The following is a 22,679-nucleotide window of genomic DNA, read 5'->3' as shown; positions in this document are numbered from 1 at the left end:
TTTCAAACAAAAATTTCACCTTTTTTTGGGCTGATTTGCACGGAAAGCTAAGAAGGCCTAGTAAATTTTTCTAAATTGTCAATTCTGTCCTTAAATCACAATTGGACAAAATTTTTTTTTTTTTTCGGGGAAAGGTTTACACAAAATGCCAACAAAAGGCCCAAGCCTATGCTCTTTTTTTTTTTGGGTAGGCTGGCGGGAGGAGGGACGAGTTAGTAACCCTCCCCTCCTATGCTCTATAAACCAACAAAAACTTTAAAAACTCATCACCTGGCCCAAGCCCAAGTGACCTACGACGCCGTTGCCGCGCTGAAACAAAAGGCCGCAGGGCAGAAGGCGAGGCAAAATTGCGGAGATTCTTCCTCGTCACCGGTCAGCATCTCTGGACAGCGGAAGATGGATTCAACCGAAACTCCCTTATCCACCTCCCCATCCCATTCCAATTTCAGGTACTTCAACGTTATTGTTTCTTATTTCCATTTTTGTCTTTCAAAGCATGCTAAAATAAAAAGCGGTATAAATTTTTTTGTTTTTATGCTACCGCAGCCAACAGCGCCATTTCTATCTTGCCGTGGATAGGCTCCAATTCAAGATGGTTCCACACAATTCTGTCTACTTATTTCTACCAAAACTATCAATTTAAGTTTACAAAAATAAATACACTATTGAGGTTTTATTTTTTGTGTATGCGCGCGCGCGCGCGTATGCGTATAAAACAAGCAGGAAACCTTGGTGGATCTATTAGGCATGGCCGGACGGCAACCGTGTCTACGCATGGTGGTCTGCTGCAGCACTCGTGACGAGCTCGACGCCGTCTGCTCCGCCGTCTCCCGCCTCTCCTACATTTCTATTGCAACTCTGGTATTATATCATTATGCATCTTTTTACTTGTTAGCAGGATTTCAGAATCTTCAGTTGTTTATTTCCTTGTTTTGGGGAGATGAAGTGGTGTGAAGTTTTACCTTGAGCTTATGATGCAGTATAGTGACCAGGCGGAAGCTGAACGACCGCGGATTTTGGAGAAGTTCAGGCAAACGGCAATTAATTGGAACAATTGCACTGCCGATGGCGAAGAAAAGAAAGATGACAAAGAAGAGCGGAACAAGTCTCATATGATTATTGTTACTGATGCTTGCCTGCCGTTGCTTGGCATGGGGGAGTCGCCTATCAGCTCTCGAGTTTTGATTAATTATGAGCTGCCAACTAAAAAGGTCAATGCCATTTCCTAAACATATGTTTTATTTTATGATATATATTGAACCTAGTATGCTTGGCAATAACCAAGGAACTGTTGCTTGCCTCTGAACTTTATTCAGCTTACAGTTTCTAACTTGTAATCCACTCCTCTTAAATTATCTGTTTGCTGTAATCTAGTGGATAAACAGGCTTTCTAGAGTAAGTTGGAGAGTTGTCAGACTTAACCTTTGAATACCACAGGATAAAAAGGCATTTTGTTCAGTTAGGAAAGGCGGCAGGAAATTATGCTTAATTATGTTGTAGGGTTGAATTTGTAGTAGTGACATTTGATGATTTATGTGTTTCTATGTCCAAGTTTGTTTGGTCAGTCATCGTACAAGCAAAAGAAGTTATGCCCACGGAAAGATGTAGCAATTAGAATTGAAGGCACCGCAGCCCCTCCCACTAGTTGGATGTCATGTGCAAATTCAGGATTTAAATCTCAGTTTTACCTGTATCTGGACTCTACTTATTTGGTTAACAAGTTTCAACTATTTGCTTGGTATACTTCCAGTCTATTCCCTTTTAACTATTTGTCAGGATTACTCTTGAATTTCGACGAATTTTCCCACTTCATCTCTATACTAGTGCATCTATGACTTCCAATATGCATCACCTATGGGATTAACTTTACTGCTTGATGTTTACATGTAAACGTAGGTGTCTCCTTGGGATACTAATCAATTATGGTGTCTCTTTTTAGATGTTCCAAGTTTGTGTACTTCTGAAGTTTTAACATGTTTTATGGTGTTTGGCTTTTGTATTTTGGTATAACTGAGACATTCTTCATATGCCGATTGATCAAGGAAAGTTTTATGCTATTTAGCTACTGCAATTTGTTGCAGTTTAGGCATTCTGTATAAGCCAAGGCCACAAGGTAAATAAGAGGTGATTGAGACATTCTTTAAATGTATTAACACAAAAAGTGTCTACTATATTTCACTTGAATGATTGAGATTATTTTCAGACAAAAGCAAAGCTACAAGAGTATTTCGCAGAATTAAATTTTACCTTGTTCCTCAACAACTGCATTTTACCTTGTTCCTCAACAACTGCGTGAACATTTTTTTGCTTGGGAATTACTTTCTTCCCCTATTCAGAATTTTGCTTCTATATTTTCACTTTGTTTGTCATGTTTCCATCTCAGTTGGAATTGTTTGGCTTCCGGAATATATATGCTCATACATGTATTTGTCCATGTCATTTTACTTCTATGTTGTTGCCGCCATAGCCATTTTATTTCTTACTATGGAAGGTAACTTTTTTTTTTTCAATTCAGGAAACTTATTTGAGGCGTATGGCAACTTGTTTAGCCACAGGTTAACACCCCTACCAACCACATTTTCCCCGTTTTGTGAGTACATCATGTATGGAAAGGAGAACGGGGTGCATTTAGTTGATCCAGTTCTTGCTTTCACAAATTAAATAAATTGCAAGCATGTTTTTGGCATCATGAAGAGAAAGGAAGGGAGGAAAAAATGAAAGCAAAGTTAAGAATGCCAAAGAAGGAACCAGCTTATTGCTTCCCTTTTTTCCTCATCTCTGTGCATGAATTAAACAACCATATGGAGCAAAAGTTTGTCCTGCTGTTGTTTAATGTTGTTCATATTAGTATGTTGAGTTTTGACATTTTCTCTTAGTAAATATATGCAGATGGGATTGTCATTAATATGGTGGTTGGTGGTGAAGTTGCAACTCTCAAAAGCATTGAAGAGAGCAGTGGTCTTGTCATAGCTGAGATGCCCATACATGTGAGTTTCTGACCTGTTCTATGATGCTCAGATATGTTATTGGAGATTGGATTGATTATACATTTCATCCTACATGTAATGAAATATACTACACTACAAAAACCATATTGTTTTCATGGGTAATTGATTCTTGATTTTTTATTATCCTTTTCATTGCTGTCACCACTGTTTCTCAACTTCTTCAATATTAGAATTATTTGTGGTTTGAACAGATCTTTGAGATGATGTAAAGTTAGTGGGCTTGTGGAATGTCAAAAGCTGTAAACGTGGGTCATGCCATTGCAAATGAGGTATGTAATGTAATTAACAATATCTATTTGTTCTTCGAGAAACATGTCATTTTCTGTTGCTAAAATCCATAATTTCTGCATCAAGAATAGCCCATGTTTGAGCTTCGTGAAAACATCACCCATCTTGGAATGCCAAAGACTATAGTAGGACTTCAGACTTATGCTCTTCAAATGGATCAATGTGGCCTATAATTTCTGTTACTTTGTTGTGAAGAATGTGGATGGTTAAACTTTTTTGCCAGTTTTGCCTCCCATGTTAGGGAGGAAAAAATGGGAGGCATAGATTTTGCAATTTTGTACCATTGGTTTGAATCAGGGTTGTTCATCGAATGCTTAATTCATTTCACTTCTTGAGGGGAGCAATTTTAGTGTAGCTCATAGTTTTGTACTCTTGAAATGAATCTGAGATAATTGTAATGGGATGGACCAAAAAGGTTGTACACAAACTTTTGCTTTTAACTGTATAAGAGATCATAGAGTTAATATCCATAACCTTTAATAGGAGGATTTTGAATTGACAAAGAGATGTTTACGGAAGTAAGAATCCAAGTTATGAATAAGGTGAAGGGATGTTTGTGAGTATTTCTGTTTCAGTACTGTTTTTCCACTTATACTCACAGAATTTTGGAACCTTATTTCTATTTAAAATTCTTGCTTGCACATCCAGCATCAATAGTTCAGTGATGCTTCACAAGTGTGGATGCAAGTTGTATGTAATGAATATAACTCTGTGCTTCTATGTGTTAAATTAATAGTTGATTCTTGATTAACCAGATCAGCTACCATTATTCGTACAGATAATTTTCTCAGGTCAGTCATGTTGGCTGGCGATAAATAGCTATGGCATAGGCTTTGCAATGGGTATGGATTATTCTTCTTACTGGAGTTAATTATGGTAAACCGTTAAGGTGAAATGGCATTGTAATGCAACTGATCCTTTGGCAACAAAAGATAAATTACCAAACATGTTCTTATTGGCCAAGAAAATGACTTGAAACATGGAAGTGATCATTGAAAACATTATCGTTTTTAGACATGTTAGGCTCCACATTCTTTTGCTGTCATGATACAGAATGAAGTTGGTTGGGACCATGTTCTTTACTCAGAATGCAGATTACTTGCACAATCCTCTAATAAACATCAGTAATTGGCCCACTTTAGGCTGAACTCAATTATAGTTCCATGTTCTGGAGCTGGATTTATGGGTCGGGCATGGTCCCTTCTTTGGGCTGTAGGTTTCCTTTGTGTTCTCTTTCTCAGGGCATAAAGGTGTTTGGTAGCATCAGATATATGCATTTACTCGTATCCATAAAAAGTTTCCGTCCTTTTTTGTTTGCTATATTGAAGTGGAATTTTTGACATAAAGGTTAAAGAAATGCTTCTTTCAAGTTTCTGTCTTAGGAAGATGATAGGTGATTAAAGATGAGATCTTCTAAACCTTCCTTCTTCTTCTTCTTCCTTTTTTTTTTTTTAGGAGAACTGAATCCTATAAGAGGACAAGTTTATCTTCCATTGTCCTACAATGAATTATACCATTGTGGTGGCCTGTACTGGACAAATTCTAGCGATAAGAGGATTCCATCCTGGACTGGAAAAAGCAATGGAATCTCAAGATTTGACATTAGTAGTAAAGTGGATTGTTCTAGTCAAGTATTTTGCTTTTTGCCTCACCAGTTATCTTGGAGGTATATCATTACAATGAATGCTAAATTGAAATTAACAGTAACCGATAGACTGAAGTTAGGCAGAACTGGTTATATTTAGTCATTGAATATTAAGCTGATAGTAGTCACTCATGGTGTAAATCACCATTAGAAGCTGCCTGATCAATTTGAGCGAGCACATGGCACAAGTATTTGATATTGCCGCAATCACTTCCGGATGAGCTATTATTTTTGCAAATATTTTATGTGCTAGGCGGTTTTTCCAGCTGGTTGACTTTTTCTTTCTGAAATTGTCTGATCCATAATGGTGCCAAATATGTACTTGCTATGTTTAGCTACAACACATTTGAGCTGAAGAAGATCTTTGCTGCTGTCAGAGCAAAAAAATAATTAGGTGAAAGCTTGCCCATGTTGGTGCCTATTTAGTATGTTGATGTTAGATTTTCCTTTTCTCTTAGATAGAACTAGGGTGCGGGAAGATTCGAATATTTGGAACCTATGGTCTGTGGTATCCTTATCAACTCATTAGATGGCTGGATATCATCCTTAAAAATTCACCATACCATGATTGATCCCAGCAGTTTCTCTCTGTCTTGAATTAGAAGTAAAGTTGAAGTCGGTAGAGAACTAAAGCTTCTGGAGATTGGCAGCGGGGGCTTTTCTTCATAACACTCGTATAAAAGATCAATAATACCCCATGGTATTGGATGATTGGAACCTTCCAGCCACAAGCCTTTTACTTTGTTGTGTTGATATATCCATCTTCCCATAGCATCAGCATTCAGCCCATGGTCCCAGCTCTCGCGACATGAATTGAATGTTGCAATCAATTTAGGCACCAAATCAGTTCTTAGTTTCCATGATGAGAACAGTAAAGCTGACGTGAAAATTTTGCGTTATTGCTCGGCTATTTCCAGAAATAAGCTTCTCTCCCTCTTCGAGATGGAGCAGTAGATACTCTTAGATGAACATCGCGTCAAACGGATGGGAAGAAAGGAGGCGGAAAGAGCGTAGACGAGAAATGGTCCCTGCCTTCTAGGATAGTAGGTGACTCGTATTCCATGATTCTCCTCGAAAGAATGTCCAAAGGACTTTGCAAATGTTATTGTCGTATTTTAGGGAATGCCATTCTGGAGGATGATACATCACTTTTCAAGGACCTGGCTGACCTACTTTGGGGTGTCGGGAGTGAGACTGGACCCTGGACGTCTATTGGTGCGGAGAGAGTAGTGTGGTGGAAGACAGAAGATGTACCCTTTAATATCTGGATTTGTGACAACAAAGGAGGTTTGACATCAATCCAATATTTTAGAATCGTACGTAAATAATCTATATCTATATAAATTTGAGAAGGGATTTTTAGCAACAAGCCTCCACATATTTTCCCACTACCAATTCTATTTGTCTAGCATTTCACTTTTAATTTAATTTATAAAATATATTTCTCTTAACTTCCACATCTACTCCTCACATTTGAAATTGTTGGTTACTTTTTAAAATTATTTTATTTGAAACTGTTGGTTAACGTGCATGATATCATATTGGAATTTCAACCTATCACGTCTTCAATTGCCTTGTGTTATTAATGATTATACTTCAATTAAAACTTCCATAAGACTATAACAAGAGATAACAAATATAACACCCTTTCATGCTTTCTTTTTAATTTAAATAAGTAAAATTATTTACACTCCATTTTGTTATTCACACTTCAATAATCATTTTGATCATATAGTTTTCATTAATTAGATTATATGATAAAATAAATGGTGGAATTGCAAATAATAAAAATTTGAGTGCAAATAACATTTTTCTAAGTAAGAAGTGGCTTCCACGCCTTTCTAATTTAAATAAGTAAGAAGTGGCTCCACTTATATAGGAAGTTGGTTTGAAGTTTATTAGTGGAGGGTAAATAAAGAGAAAACATTGCCAAACTTAGTAAAAGTAAAAAAGAAATGATAATACTTTATCTTTTAACTTATTAATGCTAAGTAAAAGAGCAAAATTAAATAGAAAACAAAAAAGAAGGATTTAAAAAATCAAGAATGGTACCATTCATGAAATCACTAAATAAAAAACAAAGTAGTGCTGGCCTTTTAACTTGGAAATTTTTTTTAAATATTCATTTTTGATAAAAATAATGATAATAACAACACCAATTCTACCAAAAAATTTTAAAAAGTAACATTATAGATAAAGAGAAAAATATAGAACATTCGACTCTAAAATACTACTTAATTTGTTTATATTTGGCCCAAATTTGACCCTGATTAGATTTGAATAAGAGTGCAAAACCTAAACACTAAGGATAACTTTTGGTATCATTAATTATTTTATGTATTCTTGTTGTTGTCTTCATATGTAAATATGTATTTTCTATATTAAATATATATACATATACATATTGATTGTAGTACTTGAGGATATTATAGATATTATCAGTTTTCATTTTCATTTTCATTTTTAGATATTAATAATTGCAACCATTGAAATCAATTTTTAAATTTATATTTTCATTATGATAGATAAAGTTAAATATATTGGATCGCAGGGATATGAATTTAGAGATTGGGTATGTGGGGAGAAGGGAGGGAAAAAAATGGTGAAGAGTTGAAAAGTGGCGAGAAAGGTTGAAGAAAAAATGTGGGTTACAAGGATGGGCGGAAAAAGGAGAGAAGAAAAAAGGGGATTGTCGAGATATGACCAAAAAAAAAAAAAAAAAACAACAGAAAGAGTGGTACCATGATAGAAAATACGAAAGTCAAGGAGGCATCTCATGACTAGCCGGCGGATAAGAGAAGAGGGAAATGATGGTGATTTTTAATAATTTTGAGAACTCTAAAAACATATATTACAGAGATTTCTTTTAATATACGTTAAAATTTATGAAAAATGCTAATCTAAATACAGTCAACAATCTTAGCGGTACAAGATAGGAGAAAGATTTTTTTTTTCTAAAAATGGAAGAAAATAAATTGGTTATAATTTTTTTATATTATAAGTTTTGATATATGGATATAACATAAGATGTTTTGTCAGGTACTGCTAAATTGATTTTTTTTTAAAGAAAACTCTTTATACCTTACCACCCAACCTAACCATCTCCTTAAATGTGTTAACAATTCATCTATCATGTAAATCATTATAAATTAAAATTTTTTCAATATGTCAAGCATACACTTCTTTAAAATTTTTAGTCTATATATATATATTATTCTGTACCATAATATATAAAGATATACAATATTATTTTGATTTGAAATATAATCCCGTGCTATGCACGGGTCAAAATACTAGTTGAGTATGAATGAGAAAAGTGAAAAGAGGTTGGTTTTACAATGGTAACGAGGACTTAATGTATTTGTTGTCACTTTTTTTTTTTTAAAGGTATTTGTTTTCACTTGTATATTTTGTGCCAATGTTAAAGCTTAACGTGTAATTAATAATTTTAGAGTATAATTTAATTGCAATATTGCACTGCTGGCATAAAATATATCAAAACACCAACACGCATATATAGATTTGAAAATTAATTGTGACAATAGATTTGAAAAATTAACAAACATAAGGATAAAATTGAAGCTTCAAAACTATCTTCTACTTGGATGAATCACTGAAACCCAATGCATCTGGGGGTCCTTCTAACATAAAATTTGCTACAAAGAGAAATTTAAATATGCCATAATATATGTGAGAAATTCTAGATCTAAAAAAAATCAGATTTATGAAAATTTTCAAATCTTACAAGAGAATAATAAAAACTGAATCTCACAAGGAAATTGTAAGAAAGAATATTTAACTGAAAAGAATTGATGGATGGATCGAGTAATTGGGTACAATCAATTAAATTTCAACTAACTAAGCAAATATTACCGTGCAATCTCTCTCGTCAAATCAAATTTGTAATCTTTTCTCTCTATTTTAACAAGCTTACTTCTAAGTTTTGAATCATTGTACGGCTTGTTGTATTTTGGTACCCTAAAAGTAGAGGATAGGAATTGCCAATGGGATAAACTCGCAATAACATCCTAACATAATGCAAATTTAAGCTCTTGCGGTCAATATAATATTGGACAAACCCTTTATCCGTATTTTATTTCTTTATAAATATTGGTTATCTTGCCCATCAATTTGTCTTAACGATTATAATTGGTTAGCAAAAAATTCAAACAACGGCAAGAAATTGTTGAAATAAGAAAAATTAGTTTTCATATTTTCAAGAGAACTTGTACTTGACAGTGGCATCAAATTTTGCACGATAGGTGTATTTTAGCCATTAAAAAGAGAAGTTAGAGGAGAGAGAGAATCTTTTGTCGTAAATATTTGGATAAAGTTTTTATGTATATCTTTTGTGGCGAAAACAAGTGATGCAGGAAACTTTGCTAGGCTGCCAGTTAATTCTGAATTCAGGTTTCTTGAGTGCGTTTAGGGTGAATCTATTTCTCACTTGTTTTGGCGTCCATCCCAGTGCACGGATTTAGGTCTCCTGTCTGGATGAACTGATGCAACTTTAAAGCTCAAACCTTTCCGTTACGTTTGTCGCCTGGGGCCTTTGTTATTAATTTTTTTTTGTTGGAGGAAATGCTAGGGCCTTTATCGACACAAAGCTGACAAGCAAATACTTTTCACGCTGCTTGGTTATCTATTTTGCCTTAATTTCTTGTTTTGTCAATAATCGACGTAAAAATGGTACAGAAAAAAGAAATAAGAGAAAACCTATAAACGTTATTATGTTGTAGTCTTGTTGAATTTTGAGATGTGACACCATTCCCATTTATCCAAACTTTTTGTCTCCATTTGGGGAAGTGTTTTAGGGAGGTTTTTTTAGATAAATTTTACCGTAGCAATGTTATTGGAAGAATTATGAAACAGAAAATGTTATACGTTTTAGCCCCCCCCTCCCCCTGCCCTTAAAAACGGTTGTTTTTTTTTTTCTTAGGAAAAAAACAATCCAAACAAACGTAGAAAAGAATATATTGATAATAATAATCGTTCAAACCTTGCTAATTTTATCCTCCAGACTCAAACTTTGTACATCATGGTACATTTCGTTCACAAAAAGTAAGGAATGAGAGTGGAAAAAGAGTAAACATACAATATCTGAGTACGACAGGGTTGCTATTTAGTTCATCACCGCTAGAGTTGGCAAAAAAATCTAAAATCGCCCAACCCGCCCATTAATTTTAAATGATGGGTTGGGTCAGTTGAGTTATGGGTTTTCTTAAATTGGGTAAGAGCAATCCAACTTATTCATTGCGCGTGTTGAATTTTTTATTTGGACACCCAATACCCAATTTGTTTAAAAGTAATTCAAAATAATAAATACAATATTCAATGCACATATATCCAACCACTTGCATTTGGACATGTGTTAAAATTCATTGACTAATTTGTATTTAAAATTCTCATATATATATATATATATGTTTTCAATCAATTTTTTAAATTTTTATTTAAAAGAACAAAGAAACTTGAAATAAAAACTCATGCTTATTTTACTTTTACAACAGTAGTTAAATTTGCTCGACTTCTATAATAATTTATTATGCCTTTTAAGAGTGTGTTGTTTTCCTCCCCTTTTTTTTTTTTTTTTTGTGGTTGTTCTCAAGTTGCTACTTGCTTTTGTTTGTTAATATTTCATGCACGTAGAATAGGGTTTTAAATTTATTCTAATTGCATTCTTTTACTTTTTGCTAACTTGTTTTATTTCATTGTTAACAATTCCTCATCAATATTATAATACTACTTACATTTTCAAGCATAATATAATCTAGCATTCAATAATTTAAATACACAGAACATTACAACTTACAATAATGCAGATATGAATAGTAAAAGTGTTAATAAGTTGTGACAAGAATAAGTTTCAATCAGTTAGTAGTATTTAAAAGTATAAAGTAAACAATTTTTTTAGCTAATTTATTTAAATGTACAATTTATTATCTAAAATTCACAATACAAGCAATATAAAATATTATTCTATTTATGATGTGTTTCCAAGGGATTTAAAAAGTGAGTGTGTGTTTATGTGTGTGAAAATACATTTATGTATGTGAAAATGTGTTTATATGTGTGAAAAAAATCCTTTTGTGTGTTAAAATGTATGTGAAAAAGTTTATGTATCAAAATGCATTAATTAATATGTTGGGTCATATTTAGATTATGGATTTGAAATAACCCAATATGACCCGATCCAAAATCAACCAAATCCAAAGTTGGACGAGTTGAATATAATCTATTTAGATGAAAACTCAATATCAATCCATCCAAGATCCGTTGAACCAGCCCAATTGCCAGGTATAATCATCCAATCGCCAGGTATAATCACCACGTCCATCAGTTGGGTACCAAGGATGTATCTGTGTTGTAGTCAACAATTATTGCAAATCCTACCAACGTTAGGTGCGGCCCCCCACCGCGCCGGGGGGGGTGTATGTGTGTGCGTGTGTGGAGAAGACACTTTCTTTGTGGATCTGTCTGATGGAAGCGCATGGCACGTCCAATGCGGGGTGCTACTTCATCTAAATCCGGCTCCTCAGATGAACTTGTGTCGTGAACACTAGAAAGACTGGCAAAAGACAATTACTATTTGGACTTTGCTTGACTCATTTTTTTCTTCTAAGAAAAATTTAGCAGCGGAAAAGAAAAAAGAAAAAAAGAGAACATAAGAAAAGAAGAAAGAAAAGGAGAAGATGAAAACAAAGTAAGAAGCTGTTGTTAATGATGATGATGACACACAAAATCTTGCAAGGAGGTGATGACAGCTTTACAAGTATTGGTAGTTGCATGCATGGCCACGGACTAACCAGGCAAATGATGATGAATTTGGGAACTACTAGTATAAGTAACACTAGATGGGATATGCCTTCCACTCCCAGATAGGACAAGACTTCCATGGTCACCTGACACCTTCTCATCCCCACTCTCGTCTAATTTACTCGCACACCACCAAACTCCTTTAACAAACACACACATTTTCACATACATCGTCTTCTTGGGCACTGATGATATCTCTTTGATCATGATTCATGACTGTAGTAAGAAGATCGAAGGGAGGGAAATTAATTGATGTTGCCTTTATTCCTGTTTTTGCTTTACTCTCCCCCTTCCAGGAGCGAGGTTTCCAAAAGACCCCTCTCCCCCTAGCTACATGCCCATCTTTCTTTTCGGTTACAGCAATCTGATATTTCATTTTGGTCGTCCTTTTCTTCTTCTTTGAAAATTAACTAGTATAAATATCTTTTCCTCATTCAATTCAAGCAAACAAGTTTTGATCAATAAATAGCTGATATGGCTGTAGAAACTTCAGCTCCTCTACTGGTGGACTATATTAATGGCCTCCCAAAGTCGAACGAAAGCTTTCCAGATCACGAACATCACGGTTCCCGGCCAACCCTTCCAGAGGTTAGCCAATGTGAATCCATCTTGTATCGCTCTTTTTGGAATATATCTTGCCCTTACTCTCGCAACAAATCTCTCAGGTTGCTGAGGAGATTAAAAAGCTATACACCATAGCCTTTCCCATGATCATCACCGGCCTGCTTGTTTATGGTAAATCCATGATATCAGTGCTATTCATGGGAAGAATGGGGAAAGATGCACTGGCTGGGGGGTCTCTTTCAAGTGGCATAGCCAACATCACTGGCTACTCCATCATCTCAGGTTTAGCCATGGGCATGGAAGGCATCTCTTCTCAAGCCTGTGGGGCTAAGCAGTGGTCAGTCATGGGTCAAACCCTGCAACGCACAATCGTCATTCTTTTGTTCGCTTCAATTCCCATTTCCCTCTTGTGGCTCAACATCCAGCCAATACTAGTCTTTTGTGGCCAAGACTCAAATATATCTTCAGTTGCAGCTAACCATCTTGCATTCTGCATACCAGACCTTGTATTCCAATCCATCATATACCCTCTCAAAATCTTTCTGAGGACACAGAATGTAACGCTGCCCCTTATCCTTAGTGCTGTCTTTTCTCTGGCCTTGCATGCACCAGTAAATTATCTCCTCATTCATAAGCTCGGCCTAGGCATTCGAGGCGTTGCTGCGGCATCATCCATAACAGACTTCGCTACCCTTGCAACACTCGTTCTTTACATAATCTTTTCTGGGGTGTATAAAAGATCATGGCCAGGGTGGTCCCTCCAATGCTTCAATCAGTGGAAGCCGATTCTAAGCCTTGCACTCCCCAGCTGTGTATCTGTATGCTTAGAGTGGTGGTGGTACGAGTTGATGATTCTATTATCTGGTTTGCTCTCAAATGCGGCCGAAGTCGTGGCAACCATGGGGATTCTCTTGCAGGCAACTTCTCTTGTTTACATTTTTCCTTCATCTTTGGGCTTAGCGGTGTCTACTCGAGTGGGAAATGAGTTAGGAGCCAACCATCCTAGCAAAGCAAGAATTTCGTGCCTGGTAGCATTAGCATGTGCAGTGTTTACAAGCATAGCTGCAATGTCATTCGTCACAATATGCAGAAATGCTTGGGGACGAGCTTTTACACAGGACAAAGCCATTCTGTCTTTGACCGCCCTGTCCATGCCGGTGGTGGGCCTCTGTGAGCTCGGAAACTGCCCCCAGACCGCCGGTTGTGGAGTATTGAAGGGCTGCGCTAGGCCGGTGTTGGGTGCCACGATTAATCTGGGCTCCTTCTACGGTGTTGGGCTACCTCTCGCAATCATCACTGGATTTGGATTGGGAAAGGGCTTATTAGGCCTATGGTTGGGTCTACTGGTGGCCCAGGCCGTGTGTTCGGTCCTGATGGTTTTTGTTCTGAGGGGAACAGATTGGATGGATCAAGCAAATAGGGCGAGCGAGTTGATTGGAATTACAGGTGATCCTGATCGTGAATCTCGGGGTGAATACGTAATATGGAATGATCATGACCGTCAACTAAGTCAGGCAAAAGAGTCTACGGTGTGAATTTGAATCAGACCATGTTCGCATGGGAAAAAAAATTCAACCGGCGGATAGAGAAAGTAATAATGTGATGCATATATAAATTATGATGGGGTTGTGTTGTTAATATCCATATGCATCAATTTGGAAAATTTTGATGGGGGTTGTGTTGTTAATAAAGTGTATGTTTTGAGTGTTTGTATAAAATTTTGTTTTAATTTCTCTTTTCTTCTTCTTCCTCCTCTTTTCACACAGCAGCAGTTATGGAGCTTTTGGCCACCACCATCAGCCATTGGCGGTTGGGCACTGATGTACCTGTTGACCAAAATTATACCCTTCACTCCATTTTTCTACGTAAATTTCATTTCCGATATAAGTTTTCACAGGAAATGAATAAAAAGTAGTCAAAACCAAAAGAACCACTGGTGTTATTAAAAATGTAAACAACATATAGAGAGAATAATAATCTAATGCATGCATATAATTACCAAATATAAATTCTGATAGTTTTTTAGGTGTTTGTATAAAATTTTACTGTAGGCATATTTTAGGTGTTTTTTAGGTTTTTGTATATTTGCAGATTTAGAAAAACTAAACAACTTTTTTTTTTCATTTTTCTCCTCCTTTTCCTCTCTTCTTCTTCCTCCTTTGCCCACAAGTAGCAACTATGGAGTTTCCGGCCACCGCTAGCTATCACCAATGTTGACCACAACCCCTCTGTTGACTAAAATTCATCAAAATTACACCTACACTCCATTTTTTTTTTTTATGTACCTTCCGTTTCCATTATTAATTTTCACAGAAAATCAAAAAAAGGGTGGTAAAAATCAAAAGAACAGGTAGTGCTATTCTTTCTTCTTCTTCTTTTTTTTTTTTTCCTTTTCTCATTTCTTTTTCTCCTCTCCCGTCTCTCTTCTCCCTTTTCCTCCCTCTTTCCCTCCCTCTCCCCCATTCTTGTGAATCTCGCCCACCTCTCCTACCTCGATTTGGTCTAGATTGAGGCAAAAGAGATGGGTGAGATTAACGGCCAGGGGGAGAGGGAGGGAGGAAAAAAGGAAAGAAGTAGGAAGGGAAAAAGAAGAGAGAGAAAGGAAAAAAAAAGAAGGGGGAAGGGGAAAAGGAGGAGAAGGGAGAAGAGAATGAGGGAGACAGGAAAAGAGGGAGAGGCGATGGCGGTGAGGTGGTGATAACGGCGACAGTGGTGTTGGCCTAAGGTGAAATGGTGGTGACAAAAGAAAAAGGTAGATGTTTATTTTTTGGGTGTTTTGAGATATGTATTTTTAAAATTTTTTGTGTATTTTTAGAAGTTACTGTAAACAAAAAATTTTTAAAAAACTTGTATTATAAAATCTAGGCAAAAAACTAGGGTCCTAAGGTTATGCTATTGCTTAAGTTCTCAAGGTCTCATGGTTTTAATATTTTAAGATCACAAACCGAGGAAATGGTTTTATTCAAGTTATTGCTTAAATTGGGACACCAAAGACATAAATGAACCAAAGTAACGATAGGATCGTACATCCTGCTTATTTTAGTCTCCACTTTGAACCTTTCTTTTTCTTTTTTATCATGATCTTCCGTTTCTTAATTACAAAGCTTACCCATGTTAATCGAAAAGAAAAAAAAAATAAAGAGATATTCCGAAGGCAACTTCCCACGCCAAAGTGATGGATAGTCTAATACCACTAGTTCGATATTGGTGGAAAGGCACCTACGCGTTATGGCGGAATAATGTAGCAAATTCTTGGCCCTAAGAGGGGCTGGGTGGTGGACAGCGGAATCAAACAAAAATGTGGCGTCCACTCAGGGATGGCAATGGGGGCGGGTGCCCGCGCGGGAGGCTCACGGGACGGGGGTTGGGGAAGGGGCGGGGGCGGGGGGAAAAAATTTCCCCCGCTTAGAAACGGGGCGGGGGGCGGGGGAGTATACCCCCGCCCCGCCACCCGTAAAAAAAAAAAATATATATATATATATATAAATGACTATATATTATATGTAAGTTAATTAGTTATAAACTTATGATAATGATATTATTAGTTAGATGTATTATATAATGTATATTAGTTTATGTAATATAATTGATATTATCAATTATATGAATAATTATACATGTCTACTAATAGAATTTATTAAATAGTTATACTAAATTTACTAATACATTTATACTAAATTTCTAATTACACTTAATAGAATAACACTTTTTTCTAAAAAAAAAGCACAAACACAATGATGAATTAGTGATTGCATTTGTACAAAAAGTGAAAATGTGACTATTTTAGTTATATTTATTTCATCATATTGGATTGTATTCAAATAACTTCTATTTGATTATTTTTATGAGTTTCAATTGTAAAATTACAATGAATAATAATTTGGTGATGTGTTGATATTTTAGTACTTGATTATTTATTAAAATATAATTATAATAAAATTTTATTAACCCCGCGGGGGAAGCGGGGCAAGGCGGGGCGGGGGACGGGGGAGGGGTCCCCCGCCCCAACCCCGCCCCGTTGCCATCCCTACGTCCACTTGTTCGGACTCACATCCTCTCGTGCATGCTCTGAATTGTTCGGGATTGCGTTAATTTATTGAAAATTATTTTTTTTAAATATTTTTTAAATATTTTTAAATATATTGTTTGAAAATATAATTTAACCAGTACTTATTGTATTATGATAATGTATAGTTTGAAAATTTTTAATCATTTTTATCCCTTTATTTAATTTATAATACATGATAAAATGATAAAATTTAATGTTTTATTTTTTAAATCACAAAAATTACTCTAAAAGCACCAAATTTAAACTTTTATTAAAAGTGTTTTTCACACCAAAAGCTCTACTCCTAATTTTATAAGATGGTATTCAAGAAACGCCTTACAAGTACTTTTAATACCTATAAGTGCTTTTTTTATCAAAAGCCTTAATCCAACTTCTAAGACGGAATTTTGTTCGTGGTCCACAACGCTCGATTCAAGAACAGGAATAAAAGCAATTTTATATGCCCAACTCATTGCAGGAAAGAATGTGCTTTTATTGCCTAATTAGTGTAACGATTTCAGAAAAAGGGGAACAAATCAAGTCCTCAGCATCTATCTGATCCCATTGGAGGTAGATTATGTATAATAGATATTAGCCCGCAATGCAATTGAATTTTGTAGTATCATTCAAAAACTTGAAGTACGAGAGCAAAATCAATTTAATCATTATAAAAAAAAAAAAAAAAAAAAAAAGAAACCCCATGTCGTCTTTGAGCTTTCTCAAGTTTCAACACAACGTCTTGAGTCGCTCTTCACCTAAGCAATCCCGAATTTCTACAACAAAAGATCACCAAATTAGGCAGAAGCCAAATGTAACGTCAAAAGTTTTCCATCCAAAGGCGGAGGAGTTACGAAGCTTTTTTAACAAGTTTGACGCAACTAAAGATGGGAAAATCTCCGAGGAAGAATACAAGTTAGCACTCAGGGTTACCGGAAGAAAGAACAAATATCATAGCAAAAGAGTCCGAGATCGGCAAGGTCGCTGATTCGGACGGAGATGGATGTATCGACTTTGAAGAGTTCACGAAAGTCCACTGGTCTAAGGGAGCTGGCGTGAAAGACAGGGCTAAAGGAGCTGGCGTGAAAGGCTTCAAGGTGCCTCTCGAGTATTTGATTTTGGACGGGAATGGGAAAATAAGCGCGGAGGAATTGTCGGAGGTGATGACGAGGCTTGGAGAAAAGTCGAGGATCCTGATGGTGATGGATTCATTAACATGGACGAGTTCATGATACGTACCAAGAACCTTTCTCCATCTTAATTACTATATATATATATAATTGGTTCCTTAATAACTAACCTGCAGTCATGTCTTTTTCTTCCTTCAAAACGGGAAAATGAGCGCGGAGGGATTGTCGGAGGTGACGAGAAGGCTTGGCGAAAAGTCGAGCCTGGAGCCGTCCAGGAAAATGATAAAGGGGGAGTGGATGCTTATCAAACGGGATCCTCTGTTCAATTTTTTGTGTCCAATTTTCTGTCCAACACAAAATTACGTTGTTCCATAGGATGGATTCATTAACATGGACGAGTTCATGATGTCGATGATGCGTACCATGAACCTTTCCCCATCTTAATGACTATAATTGGTTCCTTAATAATTGATCTGGACTCGCGTCTTTTTCTTCCTTCAACACCCCGCCACCGCCCCGGATTACAATTTTTTTTTTTTTTTGGGGTTTGGGGATGGGATTTCTCTGCACACTTTTTCTGGTACGCGGGGATTAGGGTGTCAATCGAACTTTTGACCCATGTTTCAATGAATCCAAATTCGGTTCACAAAGTATATGGATTTCAGGTTTCAAACCATGCTAAAAGGACTCGAGTTCAGCCCCCACTATTATGTGAGTTTTGGCCTCAAATCGGATTTGACCCAAACTATAATTAAATACATAATTATGTACAATATATACTTTATAATTATGAATTAATACAAATTTACATATAAATTATTTACATTTTATGTCATAATATGCACTAGTATTCAAGGCACATACTAATGTGTGTGCAACAAATAAAAAAATTGTGAAATATTTTGAGTATATTTATTGAAATCATTTTCAAGAAAATTGGTTTTCTATTTTTAAAAAAAATATGTAAAAAATTCATCAAAATAAAAGTTATAAAAATGAGTTATTTAGAAGTTTGTCATAACCATAATTGGTGGTTGTTAATTAAAATTAAGATTTACTAATAAGTTCAAAAATAGTATATGAAAAAATACATATTACTTGGTAAAAAAAATCGTATTGGTAGTAGTTAGTTATCAAAGATAGATAGATTTCATTTATACCGAAAAGTTCTCTCACCATCAAGGGTAGTTTAGGTACATGAAATGACAGATTTTTGTTTACCCCAAATCCCCTCGTCTCCATTTATATATAGTATAGATAATTATAAGTTATGGATATTATTATATATATTTTACATATATGCTTATACTCATATATGGATTGCGTTTTAATCAGACATGAGCCTAGTATGACCCAAACTCAGGTCATAATTAGTTTAAACCTAATATTTAGGCTAAAACTCTATTCGTCCCAATTAAAATTTAGACTCATTTATCTTTTATCGAGCCAAACAGGCTAAACTCGGGTTGGTTCGACCCCATTAACATTCTCAGTGGAAATGGGAATGCACTCAATCTAGTTTATAAATGCGTAGGGGTCATTTATCAATGTATAACATTGGCCAGCTCTCCAGGACAGGAAGAAAGATTTTATTTGCCCGTCGATTGTATTCGCCAAGCAATGGCAGCTATAGATTTGAGAATGAATTTTTGTCAAAATCTCTCTCAATGGTAATTTTTTTTTTTGACAAATAGGCATTTTACGGAGGAAAAACTAAACTACACTCAGGACACACCAAAGAGAGTCTCGCTCAACCTAAAGAGAGTCTCACTCAATCTAAGGGACCCTTAGCAGGTGTACACTCAACCTAAGAGAGTCTCAATGGTAATTGATTGTTTGGTATACACGATACACCATTAGGAATGGATTTTAGAATTAAATATTATTATTTTTAGATTTTCTTTATTCTGATTTTCTCTTCTCGTTTTCGTCCCCCTTTACCAAACCGTCCTGCCACCTAAAACATAGACAGCCTCCGCAAACCACCAGTTACCCTTGCTAAATCTTCAACATTTTTCTTTGGGAATAAACTTTCAACCAAATCATTTGAGGCCCAAACCCCCGAGATACACCTGCAAATCTGTTTTTCAAAACTGAAATTCCGCGCAATGATGCAACTTAGGCGGCAGGATAGATAGACTCCATATTTGTGGGGTTCCTATACTTTCAACATCCAAATTCATTGTAGATACAAATTAATAAACCACTCCAGCCCCTTTAATCCTTCATTTATTATTTTTTTCTTATCCATCGTTTGCCTTTTTATCTTTTTTTTTGTTTTTCCCTGATTTCCTATCCTATCTCTTTGGCACCGACTACTGTCTTGTAAGATAGGAGAGGTGAGGGCCGAAGTAGTGTATTGCATGGAGTGATAGGGAACTGGAGATGAAAAAGGGGTCAAAGAAAGTGATGGCTGAGGGCGAGGAAGAGAGGAAGTGCGTGGCTGGAGTTGGGGGGCAGATAAGAACCAGACAGAAGATCAGGGGGAGGAAGTTGTTGAAACCTATAGATCTATTTCGATAGAAATCTTCCAAACTCTAACAATCACTTTCATTAGCTCTTAAAACCCATTTTTTAGTCTCATATCCCTTGACCAAACGAGTGGTTAGTCCGTTTTTGGGTAGCAAATTTTTTTAAATAGCGTGATACTTTTTTTTGACGTGTTATAGACATAAAATTTGTATCCCTTCATCCAAAAAAAAACGCACACACACACACACATTACGACTCCTTCCGCCATTTTTCAACCACTAAAACCCTATTTCTAATTCGAAGTAACTAAACCCCAATTCTCAACAACAAAACTTTGGTGCGTGTACCTTCACAAAAGGCGATGAAGAAAATGGCACGGGGATCTGATAATATAGTTTCAGAAGGATGGCAAAGGTGCAACCCATTTGATCTGACCAGGGGCGGAGGGAAGGGGGGGGCCAGGGGGGGTAACCGCCCCCCTCCAATTGTTAAAATAAAAAATTCTAAGTAAAAAAATTTTTATTATATTGTTTTGCCCCCCAAATATTGATAAAAAATTTCACTTTGCCCCCCCCAATTGTTATAAAAAAAATTTCTAAGTAAAAAAATTTTTATTATATTGTTTTGGCCCCTCCAAAATATTGATAAAAAATTTCACTTTGCCCCCTCTCAAGGATACAAACAATAATGTTTGAAAGTTATTTGGACTTGGTCCAAATAACAGAGACTCGCCCCCCTAATTGCAATTCCTAGCTCCGCCACTGGATCTGACTATGGTGAGTTTATGTACCACTTTGATAAAATAAAAGGATGATTGTGTAAATTCTTATCTAAATACCGTAATATATATAGTTTTTGTGAACTTGCTAAAAGCTTTGTTATTGAGAATTGGGGTTTGGTGTTTGGGAATTAGAAATAGAGTTTGATGGATAAAAATTGAGGGTAATGGGAGGTCATGTGTGTGTGTGTGTATATATATATATATATATTTTTTTTTTTTGGGGGGGTAAAGGGAAATAAATTTTATTCCCTTAAAAAAATCATGGGCGCATGAAGTAGCCGTGCATTTGTTGGCTAGAAAATTGAGCAAAAATGAACATCGGGACCAAGTGTGCAAAATTTTTATATCCAAGAGATTATTTTGACTAATTTTAAACGTGAATAACGGAACCTGAAATGTGACGGACTGATTTGGTAATTCCATTTTTGTCTTAAAATCCAAGATGCACGTGATCCCGCCGACCCGTCAGTATCCCGACCAGCTCACCATTTTCTAATGTGATGACTTGGAAAGTCAAAGCTCAGTCAACCAAGCCCACTGCATACCCTGGTGCCAGTATCCCACTATTCAAACGACTACTATGCCAGCAGCCTCTGCGCTTGTGCTGTGCCTTCCATGGCCTGATCTTTGTGTTGTGATTCCCCTTTCTTCTCCTTCAGTTCAGGGCCTCAGGCATCTTTGCTTTGTAGATGGTGGGATTTCTGGCTTCTGGTCCTGCCACCAATTTTGTCTCTCTCTCTCTCTCTCTCTCTCTCTCTACTTACAAATTTTCCAAAATGAATGCGTAATAGTACAAAGCAAAGAAGAACGCAAAAAAAGGCTCAGTCAAAAACATCTGATACCTTGCAATTTTAAAGTCATCAAGAAATGAATGCGAGCGTCTTACTATTTCAATTGCTTTATTACTCGCCAGCAATGGAAACTGTTACACTTGCCAGGCGCCAGCCTAAAACTGGGTACCCGATCCATCACATGTTCATAAATCGTCCCAGTTTTTACCAATTTATACTAGCTCACTCATTAAATCTCTGTCGACCCTCCGCCTGCTGCTGCCACATTGCATTATTATCACTACTATTATTCATTCTTGCATGAGAATTGAGATAGGGATGAGATGAGAGGAGCCCCACCCCACCCCTCCCTTTAGTTTTGGATTTTGCATATATGATAAATCAATGCTAACATGTGCATTCTTGTCTTCTTCCCAATTTTTTTTTTTTTAATTTCCTTTTCTGCTTTTGGTTCTTCCCTTGGAGTGTAAACATGCAGGAATCCCGGTTGCCACCAGCACTGGGTTACATATCTCAAAAACACATGCCAATAATGTTCATCTTCTTAAATTGCATTTAAAGAGCAACGGTGCAGTATTTTAAGAGCAGCACATCTTTTGTTCTTCCATGTTTCAAAACTAGGTTGTATTGCCACAAGCTCAAAGTCGACCAGTTGATATGCCTGTTCTCGTTTCTCAGTTAAAGGATAGGAGAATCTGAGTGAATGATTTCGTTTAAAACGCAATGCCAAATAGTAGTTGCGTATTCAAAAAAAAAAAAAAAAAGAAGAAAAGAAAACAGAAAACAATAATAGAATGTGAAGCATGTGATGCTGATGCTGGTCAAAATGCTACAAAGAGGACTGACTACTTGCACCAGAATTGTTATAGTACTAGTGTTGTTACTATCTGAATTCTGAGTTCGCCAAGCTAAAAGCGAGTGCATGAAAGATCCAAAAGATGCACAGAATGTCCGGCACGAAGCACTAAAACGGTAGTGGTAATGAAATGACAGATTGGCTTCAATCCCACGAGCAGTCCAAACCCTTGACCAGGAGCCCTGGATTCTAATCCAAGATTTGGAATCGGCCATCAATTCACTATCATCACTCACTGCCAAATTATCATGCAATGACAATAGCCATCACATCTTGACATGAT

General features: G+C 36.2%; 2 protein-coding genes and 1 pseudogene across 10 annotated transcripts; all 3 read left to right on the top strand.

Moving 5' to 3' along the window:
- The first annotated feature begins 193 nt into the window (after positions 1-193).
- On the top strand, positions 194-6,398 carry LOC113698689 (ATP-dependent RNA helicase FAL1). Of its 9 annotated transcripts, none has more exons than XR_011817673.1 (8): positions 209-449; positions 547-595; positions 724-861; positions 981-1,211; positions 2,516-2,555; positions 2,890-2,987; positions 3,200-3,277; positions 5,859-6,398. XR_011817673.1 is itself a non-coding variant. In XM_027218591.2 (7 exons), exons 1-7 carry the CDS (start codon positions 232-234, stop codon positions 3,215-3,217), a joined length of 792 nt encoding a protein of 263 aa, XP_027074392.2. In that variant the 5' UTR covers positions 209-231; the 3' UTR covers positions 3,218-3,278. The 9 variants fall into 9 exon arrangements, 2 of the variants coding, with proteins under 2 accessions (XP_071913325.1, XP_027074392.2); XR_011817672.1 differs by lacking the exon at positions 5,859-6,398 and adding an exon at positions 3,780-4,047; XR_011817671.1 differs by lacking the exon at positions 5,859-6,398 and adding an exon at positions 3,363-3,799.
- Positions 6,399-11,817: 5,419 nt separating this feature from the next.
- Positions 11,818-14,054, top strand: LOC113698730 (protein DETOXIFICATION 49-like). Its single transcript, XM_027218650.2, has 2 exons — positions 11,818-12,345; positions 12,423-14,054. The coding sequence occupies exons 1-2, from the start codon at positions 12,232-12,234 to the stop codon at positions 13,854-13,856; spliced, it is 1,548 nt and encodes a 515-aa protein (XP_027074451.1). The 5' UTR covers positions 11,818-12,231; the 3' UTR covers positions 13,857-14,054.
- A 2,983-nt stretch (positions 14,055-17,037) lies between these two features.
- Positions 17,038-17,940, top strand: LOC140010294 (calmodulin-like protein 30; annotated as a pseudogene).
- Positions 17,941-22,679: the final 4,739 nt, after the last annotated feature.

This window comes from Coffea arabica, chromosome 7c (genome assembly GCF_036785885.1).
Source record: "Coffea arabica cultivar ET-39 chromosome 7c, Coffea Arabica ET-39 HiFi, whole genome shotgun sequence".
In the NCBI taxonomy this organism is placed as follows: domain Eukaryota; kingdom Viridiplantae; phylum Streptophyta; class Magnoliopsida; order Gentianales; family Rubiaceae; genus Coffea; species Coffea arabica.
Note: the sequence above shows the minus strand (reverse complement) of the source record. Positions and strands in the feature narration are given on the sequence as shown.